At 41.9% G+C, this 13,617-nt stretch overlaps 1 protein-coding gene across 1 annotated transcript in view; it reads left to right on the top strand.

The window, feature by feature from the left end:
- Positions 1-9,761, top strand: part of LOC107193918 (thyrotroph embryonic factor) — a 71,824-nt gene extending 62,063 nt beyond the window's left edge. The window contains exons 3-7 of the mRNA XM_015583457.1: positions 5,416-5,531; positions 6,537-6,777; positions 7,539-7,642; positions 8,229-8,366; positions 9,084-9,761. Of these exons, the coding sequence (XP_015438943.1) occupies positions 5,416-5,531; positions 6,537-6,777; positions 7,539-7,642; positions 8,229-8,366; positions 9,084-9,170 (686 nt within the window). The 3' untranslated portion in view covers positions 9,171-9,761. The remainder of the gene's footprint in view (positions 1-5,415; positions 5,532-6,536; positions 6,778-7,538; positions 7,643-8,228; positions 8,367-9,083) is intronic.
- The last annotated feature ends 3,856 nt before the right edge of the window (positions 9,762-13,617 follow it).

The following is a 13,617-nucleotide window of genomic DNA, read 5'->3' on the forward strand; positions in this document are numbered from 1 at the left end:
GACGCATTAACATCGCCGCCATCTTGGTCCCCGTACCAGAAAATTCAGGTGTACCAATTACTAACAGTAATCCACCATATTCTGTCAAATTCACTAAATAAAAAGTGACTGTTAAATATTCAGGAGATAAATATTACATTGTACAATAACATTCGTCCTCAGTCGATCGCCGCCACCTTGGAAAAAAAGGCGGGAATACAGTTCAGATTCAAGCCAAGCTACCCAGTTTGTTCAAAGTAAAATGATGAATTACTTTCTGGTACGTGTGTTAGGAAGCAATTCAATTCTCAGATGACATCTTCTGTAACATTGTAAATATAAGTAATAACATTCAGAACACTGGTTCGCCACAAACAAATAGAAAAGCTATGAAGCAGATATATGTATACTTCAGCCCCAGATGGATAAAGTTTCTGGTTTAGTGGAGCCCCCTAGTCCAATGACTTAATTAAAATTACAATAGAAACTTTCTTAATTATTATTAATTCTGACGTTTCACTAGTGTTTTACAAATTTCTCACACGAATACCATCGAACTCATGATTCAGTTACCATTTCGTTGGATCTTGGAGATCTCCTGACAAGAGTAAAACGTGTTTTCTCGTACAAAAAAATTATCCTTGCGTTCATCATCGCGTAAAGAGGCTCGACCGATACCGCGGCTCGTCATTGATGTCACTCATGAATAAATGCAATGGAGAACGCGAACATTTTTATCATCACCTGACCGCCATTTTATTTCCCGCGGTCGCGTCAAGCAAACGGATCGAAATAATGGTAACCAACTGACTTACGATCCGTAAATCTCGTCCTGTTGTCGATGTTCTCCCACCGAAATGATTTATATGTGTGGTAAACCGCCGTGTCATTACTGCCTGACGAACGATCTGTAAACTACGTTCCTCTAAAAATTTATTAACCTCTTGACGAATACTGTCATATACGTGTATACGTTTAGTTTTTCCTTTGTTCAAGCATAATTCTCAGAAGATGCAACGAACATTCTCGTGAAAAAAATATGCACTAGAAAATTCCCCAAGAGAAACTTGATTTTTGGCAGGGTTACCATTTTACTTTTGAAAAAGTAAAGAATAAGGTCAATTCTTCGGAGAAAAATGTGTCGAATTGACACAAGGGATGGATCGAGGGTTAAAAGAATCAACCTTATTGACGTAATTTATTATTTGTCGCTATTCCAGGCTAAGAAGCCTTTTCGATCGAAAAATCTGTGAATTAACCAACTCTAAAAGATACTTCTATTACAAAAAAAAAATTCAAGAGTGTATAAGAATCTTCTGGAATATCGAGTCAGAGATCGATAGTCGGTTCCATTGGGGATTCAGGGCACGATATAAACTGATCACGACTCAGGGGCCTTGATCCACGGTGATTTCAGTTTTGCCGACTCGTATTCGATCTATCCGAAATAGCCGAGTATCGGAATACCAAGGCCAGAGGAAACCATCTCCAAACAAATTGCGATTGTTTGTTCGCCGCTGTGTGCACGATGGCTCCCTCTTCCCGCGGGATTCCATTATTGTCAATTATTATCAGCTGCACCATTCTTTTTTTTTTTTCGCTTATTTGCAGGCAAGCCCCACACGAACAACCACAGCATTCCCATAACGTGGTTAGAAAATTAGGGAAACCCTCGACAAACACTATATTTGACCGAACGTTCTTGGACACTTCGAAAGGTCCCTCCTAATCGACCCAGCAAGCGAGGATTATGAAAGTGTACGGTTACTCGGATTAACCTGGCGTATAATCGATACGGGAACCGATAAGACCGAAAAAGAACGGAAATCATCAGGGGGTTCGTTAATGAAACACATTTTCGAGATCCCTTTCACCACAGTGGCTTTATCGCGAGTATCGGTGACCGAGGCATGCAGCTGCGTGAGACACTTTGATGGTAATTCCTATTCCGTGTTCTCCAACGAACAGCCCGTCGAATTAAAATTTCACCCGCGAGCGGAATTAGAAACGCTCTCGCGATTTCACGGAAGCTTCTTCTTGGAACGGACGGGGAAAGAAGAGAGCGAAGTAAGACTTGCCCTGGGTTGCTCGTAATAGTACAACGTTTCATGGCTCGTAATCACTCGAGTAGTTTTCAGATTTTGTGTACGTACAGTAAGTAGACTCATGTTAAAGTACTGCTGTTTATAGTAGCATTTATGAACGCCCCAGCTCATACGGGGTAGGGCTGTTACGAATATTTGAATATCAGTAGAATTCGAATTTGATAATCGAATATTCAAAGTATTCGAATTATTCGATGCATTCAAATACCTTCGTACTATTCGAAGTATTTGAATACCTTCGTACTATGTATTCGAATTATTCGTGTGATTCGTCGTAGACCTAACTTCAACTAATTTTCATATGGCCAATTTCAGAATATCCATATTATTGAAAGTATGTCCATAAATAGGACAAATAACACTATATTCTTCATTTTTTTCAAAATTTTTCAATTGGTTCCTGCTATTATAACATTGCATTTCTTTGGGACAATTGCAAAATAAATGGTTAAACGTTGAAATAAATATTATTTAGGGGATAATACTTCTGCTACTATAAAGTAGTCAGAGGACTAAATTCCTACCCTGTCCAGGACTCCAAGTCCCAAGAAGGTCCCATCATGGATCGATAAAGTTACAGTTTTCAGGTGATCGCGAGGCCAACCAAACAGGAAGGGTGGTCTCGATCGGCCTGACCGAGTTCCTGTCCGGTCAGACCGCGTAACAATAGCGGAAACGGCCGCTGGATCTGAATCCGGCCCGTAGACCGATCTCCGTTAACGGTAGAACCAGTTTCTTCGGTCTGGAGCTTCGTTACACGGAGACCGTGCCTCTAATTGCTATGTTGCCCCTCCCCCTGCCATTCTCTGTGTTGGATACTCCTCTCCCGTCATCTCGATTCCCCCTACGTGATGTTCCTTTACGTAATCGGCAACACGCGAGCGTTTTACCTGCTGCTCGAGTACGGAGGCACGTGTGAATCATGGGGGCCCCAACAATGACGGAAAAAAAATGATCTGCCATCGGTTCTTTTTGTCACCACAGTGGGACAGGTAGCCTATCCAGGTGGCCAAAACCCTTTGATTCGATGCACTCATAATTTCGAGATTTTTTTGGAAATAAAGATGTTATACAGTGGGGGACTAGATATTTCTCTGCTGTTATAGGTCTTGAAGTTGTGTACAGTTGTAGCATAGTAATTTTGCTATGTATTGCTATTTCACTTGGAGCTTGCGAAAGAAAACGAAACCGAATGAGAAAAATGACTTCTCACTTCATCTGAGCAATAACACGCGTTATCTTGTTTATGACGTTATGTTTTTAAGACGTCAGCTATTATCTGCTGTAAAGACTTTAAGGGCAGTGCACACTGAAGTCGTAATAATTAATGATTAATACGATTATAAAGTTGTTTCAATTATTGATTATTGCGAATGGAATTATACCACTTTAAAAAAAACGGCTCATATGATAGTATTAGTAAGTAGATTAAAAAATACCAATACAGTAAATCCTCGATGAGCGTTTGAAGGCTCCTGGGTACTGACAACTTTAAGAACAGGGGTGCAATTGGATCTAGCTACAGCAGTCTATTCGATCATCAAAAACGTCTGATATTTGAAGGTTAACTACCTACTTTGTGCACCCGGTCTATTCACAATTTTTTCCCTATTCAACGCTACCTATAATTACATTTTAGAAAATTATGAAGCTACCCCCTTTCTGCAAGTCCTCAATGCTTTCAATCTGTTTTTTCTCTAATAGATATTCTGATTTCATTCCGATTTTTCCTAGCGCTCTCAGTTTCCTTCTCTCTCTATCTTTCCGCTTCGTTTCCTACTCGACGATCAGCTTCTCCACAGTCATCTCTCGCCTCCTTCCTCTTCTCTTCCCATACCGCCGTCGTCCCCTCGCCCCGTGTTTCTAGCCGCCACGCAACGCGAGATTAGTTCCGCAGAGCTGGCGACGAGCAGCAGCAGTAGCAGCCTTGAACCAAATTGCGAGCTGTCCGTTGTTTAGTTGTTTAGCTGGCGTGCAACGGAGAAACCCGGTTCGCTGCGCCTATTCCGTGTATGGTTATTAGGCATTTAAAACGTCCGTCGTTGTCGTCGTGGTCCCCCGTCGCTTTTCATCGCGACTCGGAGCGCCGTTCGGACCCTCCTTCGGTGTCCAAATTGCTCTCGCGAGACCTCCCATGTTCCCCCCTTCCCCCTAAAACAGCTAACTTTCTCTCTACGATCGTTTCTTTCTATTCTGTCCACTCGAAACTTCCGTTCTCCATCTTTCTGACCAACTTCTCTGACATTACTTTCCTGAGGAACGATTCGTGAAAAAGAAGCATGTTTCAGAAGAATACAGTAAATCCTCGATGAGTGCTCGAAGACTCCTCGACAATGACAAGGGAGGACAATTGACCCCTGTATCATTAAATTATATTTTTTTAAATTAATTTCAACACATTTATTATGAAAATTTCAGTTTTTTCAGAGATTTTTGGATTATCCGATTCGCCTTAACTTTAGAGGTGAATCGGATATTCCTCACTTTTTCGTTTTTCGTTTGCAAAAGAAAGATTTTTAAGTTTTTTTTTCACTTTTTTTATTATTAATGTTCAAGTTAAATTATATTATTTACGATTTTACAATACATAGCTTCTAAAAGCTTTCTAAACTGTAATTATTATTTTTTTACTATCAAATAGAGAATGATCCGATTCGCCTCGGTCTACCCTACTGGCGTACGTGTACGCGAAATACACGTGTATTTTTAATACACGTTCAAACCATGATCTTTAGTTTTTATTCAGGTTTCGTATACCACGATGACGCTGTACTCACCCCTCCCTCCACCCTCACCCCCGCCTTGTACACCTTTTCCTCGGTCCAGCGCCGCGTGGCCAGGTCGGAAATTGCTTCGTGGAAGAAAAGAAAGAGATTAGCTCCGCGCGCTACTTCGTCGTCTCGGCCTTGGAGATGCTCCTCCAAAAATAGTGGATCCCCTGAACCACCGCCGCCACCGACTCGCCCATCGTCCTCGACTCTTTCTTTCCATCGGTTGCGTCCACGTTCCTTCCGCGTTTCTTTCTCTCCTCCCCCCCCCCTCTCTCTCCCAGAAATCGTTACGTTTAATCGTCGAGCAATCAACAGTGTTGTTTAGGCATTAAACCCCCCCCTATTTTCACAGTGACTATAACATATTTCAATTTGAACAAAATTCCAGACATTATGTATAAAGTGATCCGCTTAGCATGATTAACGACCTGTTAATATCCAAGCGATACAGTTGATATTTCCAGTATTGTAATTCTAATTGTAATTCTAATTGGTAATTTAAAACATCACTGTGTCTATTTGTTCCGTGTAAAGAACGAAAGGAATCTGTCTGTTTCCAGGGAAAGAAGAGAAGAAAGACGCAGACGGAGAGTTATGGGGCAACGTGGAAGCGCAGGCCGCCTTCCTCGGCCCGAACCTATGGGACAAAACTCTGCCCTATGATGCCGACCTGAAGGTATTGAACCATGTATGTACAAAAAAACGCGAACACGGTAAGCCCGCCAATTCGGCTGAACACGAAAGATCCCTCCCCCACAAAAAAAAAGGAACCCCGGTGGTTCGAAACCACCTCGTGGTGAAAATTGACATTTTTTCCTTTTTTGTTGGCTTCCTAAAACCGACGATTCGTCGATGAGACTCCCTTATCTGCACGCCCACCTTCTCCCGATTTTTGCTTCTTTACCCTTGGAGAATCAACTGTTGGTCCGTGTAATTTTTGTTCCACTGGTTATAAGACTCTTGTGATATACAGGGTGTCATATATATAATCAGGGTACTATATATATATGCACATACTAGTTCTTATTTTTGTTTAAAACAAATCTACATAAGGCTACGGTTATGCTGGATGCGTATTCGGGACCCGTACAGTAAAGTCGCCATAACTGCGCGCTGGATAAATGCTCGTTAGGAATGCCCCTTGCTCGTACTAGTTATGTATACACGCACCCCACTCTCTGTTGCCTTCTGTACTCAATAATTGCGAAGGAGATTCCACGTGATATTCGCGCTCGATAATTGCCCGTTCCATGGGACATATGTACCTCAATGGAGAGTTTAAAAATTCCCGTGATAAATTTTAGTTTAAAAATTTGTTATTTTAAATTTAAAATATAAACTGATTTGTTAATTCTGTAATCAAGAAATTATCGTGGCCTGTGTTTCAGAGCATATGGTTCAATTACATCCTTTATGAATGGTACTGTAAAATCTTTGTGAAGAGTTTGATTAGAAATATGCTCGTATTCTAGACAATGAATAACTCAGAAGCGAAAGCCTCGAACAGTATTTCCATCATAGTTTGTCATCTAGAATCTATCCTGTGGCAAATTGTTCGATATTTTTCTGAACACCCTGTACAAGAAATATTTTCAACGATGTCTGCGTATACTCGAAGGATACCGGTAACGATTCGACAGCCCTTGTAAACGCGAACGCACGATTGCCCTTTATTTTCCAGTACGTGGATCTCGACGAGTTCCTCTCCGAAAATGGGATCCCGGCGGACGGTGTGGCCGGCAGCGGCGGTCAGGGCACCACACAGAGCGGGCAGCTGCACAAGATCAACAACACCGAGGCGCCGGGTCATCAGGGACCCGCGGGTGTCCACCTCGAACCAGTCACCAAACGCGAGAGATCACCGTCGCCGAGCGAGTGTTGCTCGCCAGATACCATGAACCCCCCCTCGCCCGCGGACTCGAGTGAGTAGACCGTCTTCGGTGCGTAATATACTCCGTTTTGAGTCAGTGCTGTTCACCAGTTGCCTGAACGAGCAACGATTCGGGCTGCCCGAGCGAATACAAATCGGCGGGCAGTAAGCCACGCCCTCCCGGGCAGGAAGACACGCCTTCCCCCGCAATATGCCACGCCCAGTGTTGCCAGGGGAATTCTCACACAACAATTTCGCTCATACCTTTACTCGCTTAAGAGATATTTAACAGTTTTCACTTAAACCGAACATACTGTATATACAGGGTGTCCCAAATCTTAACCCTGCATTCGGTGCTTCGTTTGAAAATTTATTAAAAGAAAGTTATGTAAAAAATACGGAAGACGAAGGAAACAGTAACGGGGACTCGTGATTACTGTGACACAATGTAGTATTAGATCAGCAATATTTACATTTAATTCGTTTATGCGAGCTGTGTTTACTATCTGAGGTAGCACAATACAATGAATCCTCGATGAGTGTTCGGAGGCTCCTCGGGACTGACAAGGAGAAGTTTGCTGACTTTTTAGAATTTCAAGGCCAATGGTATTTGTTACTGCCACATATGACCCATTAGTTTATGAAATATTTAATGCTCAATGCCTAGGAGCCTTCGAACACTCATCTAGAATTTACTGTACTTACTCTTAGTATTCCCAGATGTATCCGGAGCTAAAACTAACGTCGAGTTGCCTCTTCGCGCGACAGATACCGTGGACTTGTCACGAATACAATATGTCTTGTCTCTTGTAGCGCTCTCGATGGCCTCATCGGGCCGAGACTTCGATCCGCGCACCCGGGCCTTCTCCGATGAGGAGCTCAAACCCCAACCGATGATCAAGAAATCACGGAAGCAGGTGAGTCGAGTTCTCTCAATCATCGTTTGAATCAGCATAAAATACGGGGAAATGAACAAAAGGAATCCTGTACAGAAAGTTAACAAAAATTGTGGGACACTTTCACACAGGATAGATACTACATGGCAAACTAAGATGAAAATCTAGAATGAAAAATTACGTTCGAGGTTTCGTTTTCGAGTTATTATTCTGTTAAATACGGGCAAGATATGTCTGATGTGATAGGTTATTTTACTTATAGTCTAAGTCTAAGTGATACACAAACTGCGGATCTTCATGCAAAATGGAATTGTTCTTCTTTCGATTTTTTTTTAGTTATATAAAATTAGAAATCCAAGTACATAAACCTCGTATGAAATTCTGCTCAAGTCTGGTTGAAATATATTATATTAATAAAAAAGAACTTTGCACATTTTCCTTCGATACAAGTAGGTATCGATACTTTTTTCTCGATACAAGTTACGAGTAAAAGTATCGAAACCTTAATGGTATCGATTTATCCGTGCTTACACGAAGCTATTTATAGCCTCGATTTTCTAATCGAATCCTCTTTTGTTCCCTGTGGTCTGCCGCTTGTGACCACCAGTTCGTTCCGGATGACCTGAAGGATGACAAATACTGGGCGCGTCGTAGGAAGAATAATATGGCAGCGAAACGATCGCGGGACGCGCGCCGCATGAAGGAGAACCAGATCGCGCTCAGGGCCGGCTTCCTCGAGAAAGAAGTAAATCTTCCCACGCCTATTATATTAAATGAACTAGCGCAAAGGCGATACCGCCGGACATTTCAGTGTTTTCCGTGAAAAATAGAGTACAATCAATTGTCAGCCGTCTTTGAAACTCGGATTTTCAATCTTCCTTCTTGTTGTACTTGTTGGTCTAAAAAGTAGTTGATACTGGTCCAAAAAAGAGGAGATATAGACATGGAAGATTGGAATTTAGAAAATAGGGGATTAGAAAACAAGAGATGGAAGTCTAGAAAATACAAGATAAAGGTCTAGAAAGTAGGAGATAGAGGGCTAGAATATTGGAAATTAGGAAATAAATACTAGTTACCTTACAAATAGGGGATTAAAAAATGGGAAGTAAAGGTCCAGGAAGTAGGAGATAGAGGCACAAAATAGAAGATTAGTAAATAAGTGATACAGGCCTGGATGTTTGAAAATCCCAAAGTTAGTTGGCCTACTATCCAGAAGGGATTTGGAACATGGGAAATAGAGGTCTAGAAAATAGGAGATAAAGGTTCAGAGACTAGGAGTAAAGGGCTAGAAAATGGGAGATGGAGATCTAGAAAACAGGAAATTAAGAAATAGGAGATAGAGACCTAAAAAATAGGAGAGAAAGGTGTACATCTACTAGAAGATGGAAGGCTGGAGCGCAAAATTACTTTACGGATGACGGGGGACGAAAGAACTGACCCCCTCTTTTTTTTTCCATTCCAGAACATGGGCCTACGGCAGGAACTGGACCGGTTAAAGAACGAGAACATGCTGCTACGCGACGAACTGAGCAAATACACGGAGGTCTAACAGGCGGCGTCGAGCGAGCAAAGCAACGGCTCGTGCCGGGCCCGCTGAAATGGACGCGGACACCACGAGCGTTTGTTACGCCAGCTCATCCCGCACTTATAGTCGCAGCACTTAGGGTATATCGCCAGTCCGGAAGAAAGAAAAGAAAAAAAACAGGAGCTAAACGACAGAAAGGGAAAAGGGAACGGAGCGCGCCGAATTGCGAGACCATCCTCCGACAAATTGCAACCAGAGCCCCAACTTTTCCTAGAGGATCCCGAAGATTGTCCTTCGAGAAGTTCTGCTATTCATCGATTCTCTCTCTCTCTATCTCACATATACACACACAAACGATACACACACACACGCGCAGACACGTCCTTCTTGAACCCCTAACCCCCTGTGCTCCCTTCCAAGGAGAAGTGCTCCTTAATCCCCGTCCTCGCCCACCAATCCCCTCAACAACAAAAAAGTGTACATAGATTATATGTATAGTTAGATTATATATATGTATACACGCATATACATACACGGCCCCGTGTGTATGTGTGCACTCCCAGCTGTCTGTAAGTGTGTGTGAGTCTGTACGCGCGTGGTACAGCGCCCCCTGTACACCTGCAACCATTTGCACGTGTAGCGCCGTCTGTGTAAAGGAATACGCGAGTATATACCATACACACACATACGCATCCGATTGGTAACTCGTTCAAACCGTATATACCCGTAATTATATATGTATATGTAAGAAGAAACCACGTATACGTATATAATCACACGTACCATACATATTGTACACATATATTATACACGTACGGACGCGTAGCGACAAACGCAAATGTGAGTGTGTGCGTGCCAGTAGTGTCAATGTCCACTGGGTGCCCCGGTGCTCTTCGCGAGAGACCATCGAGGGAGCTTTTTTTTCATTGTGATTCATATTCGATAAGGAGATTCTAAACCGAGGTAAGCTGAGGGGACAAGGGACATTTAGGGAGAGAGACACACATACACACATCCCTGAAAAAAACTCTCTTGACTGTATCCCACGAACCCTGGCACGCACACGACTAAACGCCTTGTGAACCGGGCTGGAGCTGATTAGAGTAATAAGCGAAATATGGTGTATGAAAAATAAGACACAGACAGGCGAGCGCCACGAGAGAAGCAACTGCCGCGCAACACCCCCTGGAACGGTCGCCTAACCTACGCGCTGGCTCTCGAGAGCTTCTGTTTGTTTCTTGTTTTAATAGCGGCCTCGCATCTGATCGTGGATAGATTCTTGGTCTAACGTTTCCTCGCTGCTTCCTCGGCCTTCCTCCATCTTCATCCGGTGGCGACATTTCGACTCGTGGATCCGCGGGGATTCTAGATTAGGTCCAAGAAACACCTGTACCGTGCAAGGGATCTCTGTAGGATCAGATCTTTAGGGTGAATACAGTATCAGATTGATGTGTGATCACAGTGAAAAGATCAGAAGATCTTTAGGGTGAATACAGTGGATCCACGGAATTCATCTGTACCAAAAGGGTTCGATTCCGATGATCCATAGAAGTCATTCGGTTCCCTTGATCTCCAATATGTAACCTTCTATTGGGTAACCGTGGGATCACCTGTACACAGGATACCTTCGATACACCTATACGAAACTCTGAGATCCCCTGTACACACAGAATCTTATTTAGCATGACCTAATTCACAGATGATCTCTGGAACAGTCTTCGTAGAGGTTATCTAAGATATTCTGACAGGAGACACTTTGGACGACCTATACAGAACAAGTATGCTCAGAACAGACGTCCAAAAATTGAATTAAGCACAGTGACACTTTGGACGACCTATCGGAAACAAGTGTGTTCAGAACAGATGTCGAAAACTTCAATTAAGTACAGTAACTAACTGTTACTGTATCAGAGTCCTACGATCTACAGGCGCCCTTTAAAGCGTCCAGGGTTTTATTTTGAGCCATTCTAGTCGAATTCTTATCACTGTTAGGTCAATTGCACCCAGTCGGATGGGGTCTTTTTACTCATTGAAACGAAAATTCCAAATATTCGGGGACAGATGAAACACTGGAGGAAGACGAAGGAGGGTGGAGCATCCGAATCGCGCGGCTAATTGAGAAGTGAACAAAAAATGACTACGAACGAAGGATACTTGGAAGAACGACGCTTTTCTGCGCACGGACTAGGTCCCTAGTTCTCTAAGGAACGTGTTTAATTACTGTAGCGTATCCCACGTGGTGATGGTACACAAGTGATTCTAGTTGTTTTTATTCGTAAGGGTAGATCAAGTGCTCCTTTTGTCTCTCTCTCTCTCTCTCTCTCTCTCTCTCTCTCTCTCTCTCTCTTTCTCTCTCATACATAACATTTTAATCTCTTCTGTACGTTTGATTTCGGCGCTCGATTCTGGTTACGCCATTCGAGGATCGCTCGTAGGCGAGGGAAAAAAAGCTCGAGGTGCGGGGAAAGCGTCGCGACGCGTCTCATTGTTATCTGTTTCTCTGTCGCGACATCGAATAGAGTCGATGGCTCATCGAACAATGGACATATGAAATGATATACTATATTATATAGACGATCATTTTATTTTGTAAATATGTTATAAAGGAATCGGTACCACCACCGATTTCCTTGCGATATTCGAGAGGTATCGTTGTACAATGATTTTGTTTTCGCTAATTTCGTAGTGTTGTAAGAATTCACAGGGGGGGGGGGGGGAAAAAAAACGAATCGCGAGAGAACTGTTCGAATTCTTTGTTTTTTTTTTTTAGAAAAAGAATGCTACTTTTTTGTCCCTTTCTCTTTCTTTTTTTCTCGAAGCATTCTCACCTCCATTGTTGTGAAGGTGCCACGACGATCATTATAAGGTTCACGCGGAATTCGCAGAAACTGCGCACCCAAGAGGGGCTACTTTTAGACATCGGCGAATTGTGTATCTCTATCCGTAGCTGCGCTTCCTCTTGTCCTCCAGGAAAATCGCACGTATACTAACGGCCAAAAGTATGGGGAGCGACTGAGAAACTGCACACTGTTTTATTCCACGTATAACGTAAAGTATTATCGTTGAAACAAAAAACAAAATCACGTTTCTTAGGCTATTTGTGCACCATTAATCATTCTACGTGCCTATTAATTATCATTTTATAAGAACAATTTGTCCCAGTGCTTGAACTTTGTACAACTGTACAGTTGTATAAGTTGTAATGGAAAGTGTTTCCATCCATTGCTTCGTTACTTTGCCTAATTTTTAGTCATTAGTTCGTAAAAGGTGAACAGTATCTTTCATGTACCATTCTAAATGAGTCTCTATGAACTTTTTTCTTTTTTCATTGATAAGTTTAAGCTCCACATTACTATTTGACCGGTAGTGTACCTGATTGCTAAGGAAAAAGTGGTGAGCGAAGCCCACTCGCAACCGCCTTTCACCGATGTAAAGTGATTCACAGATTTGTTGAATGAAATTCGATGGTGTCTGTCCTATTTTCTAAGTTATGTTCAGTTTTCCCTTCTTTAAAAAAAAAATCGGAAATCGCCGCCTGATTTGTTCGGTTCTCTTGTCAAATGTAGGAACGAAAGAAATTGATGGAATCCGAATCTACGAACCTTAGCCTTAGAATAAATCTGTGATTCACTGTGAATACACGCGACTAAATATTTTACATACTGTTGATGCGTTTAGATAAGCGATTCTGCTCGTTGCAACGCTCAGTGACAATAATCGTGTATAATTAATACATATACATATATATGTTTTTTAGCACTTTTTGCGACGTAATGAAAAGAGAGAAAAAGAAAACTAATCGACACTTGAGAGAGTACGTTTTCCCGGTTTAGAGAGGAGCCTTTTCATTTTTTACAAATGTACGCTTGTTATCAATTGTTTACGGATATATATATATATTGATTTTTATCGGTCTGATCGGTTTCTCGACCATTGACTCCGCGGATTCTTGAGAAGAGCTTATATATATATACTATTATATCGTATATAATACGTTAAACACTATATATGTATATACACGTACATACATATATATGTATATTTGTAGATACACACACACACATACGAGGAAATTAATTTTTGTAGGAGGCCTTGTCAATGACAGATTCGCTACGAACAATTTTTTGTTTATTCTTTTTTCTTTTCTTCTCTATTTTCTTTGTAATTAGATGAGAGTATTCGTCCAACCAAACAAGACAAAAATTATCTACGTTATTCGTATTCGAGGCCCGACAATATTTGTCCGTACTATTTTCATTATAATCTACTTCGATGATCCACTTCGATATCGAATCGATTGAGCGAGAGTTTCTTACGATTAGGAACCGTTTCCATTTTCGTTTTTTTTTTTACGTCGAACACAAAATCCGTGTTATCGAATCACGTCGACGTTCAATGGACGTATTGTTTTACGTATTGTTATCGTATACTTATATGTTCTTTTTTTTTTTCCAAGATTTTATGCATGTTG

The sequence above is a fragment of the Dufourea novaeangliae genome, unplaced genomic scaffold (assembly GCF_001272555.1).
Source record: "Dufourea novaeangliae isolate 0120121106 unplaced genomic scaffold, ASM127255v1 scaffold21, whole genome shotgun sequence".
Classification (NCBI taxonomy): domain Eukaryota; kingdom Metazoa; phylum Arthropoda; class Insecta; order Hymenoptera; family Halictidae; genus Dufourea; species Dufourea novaeangliae.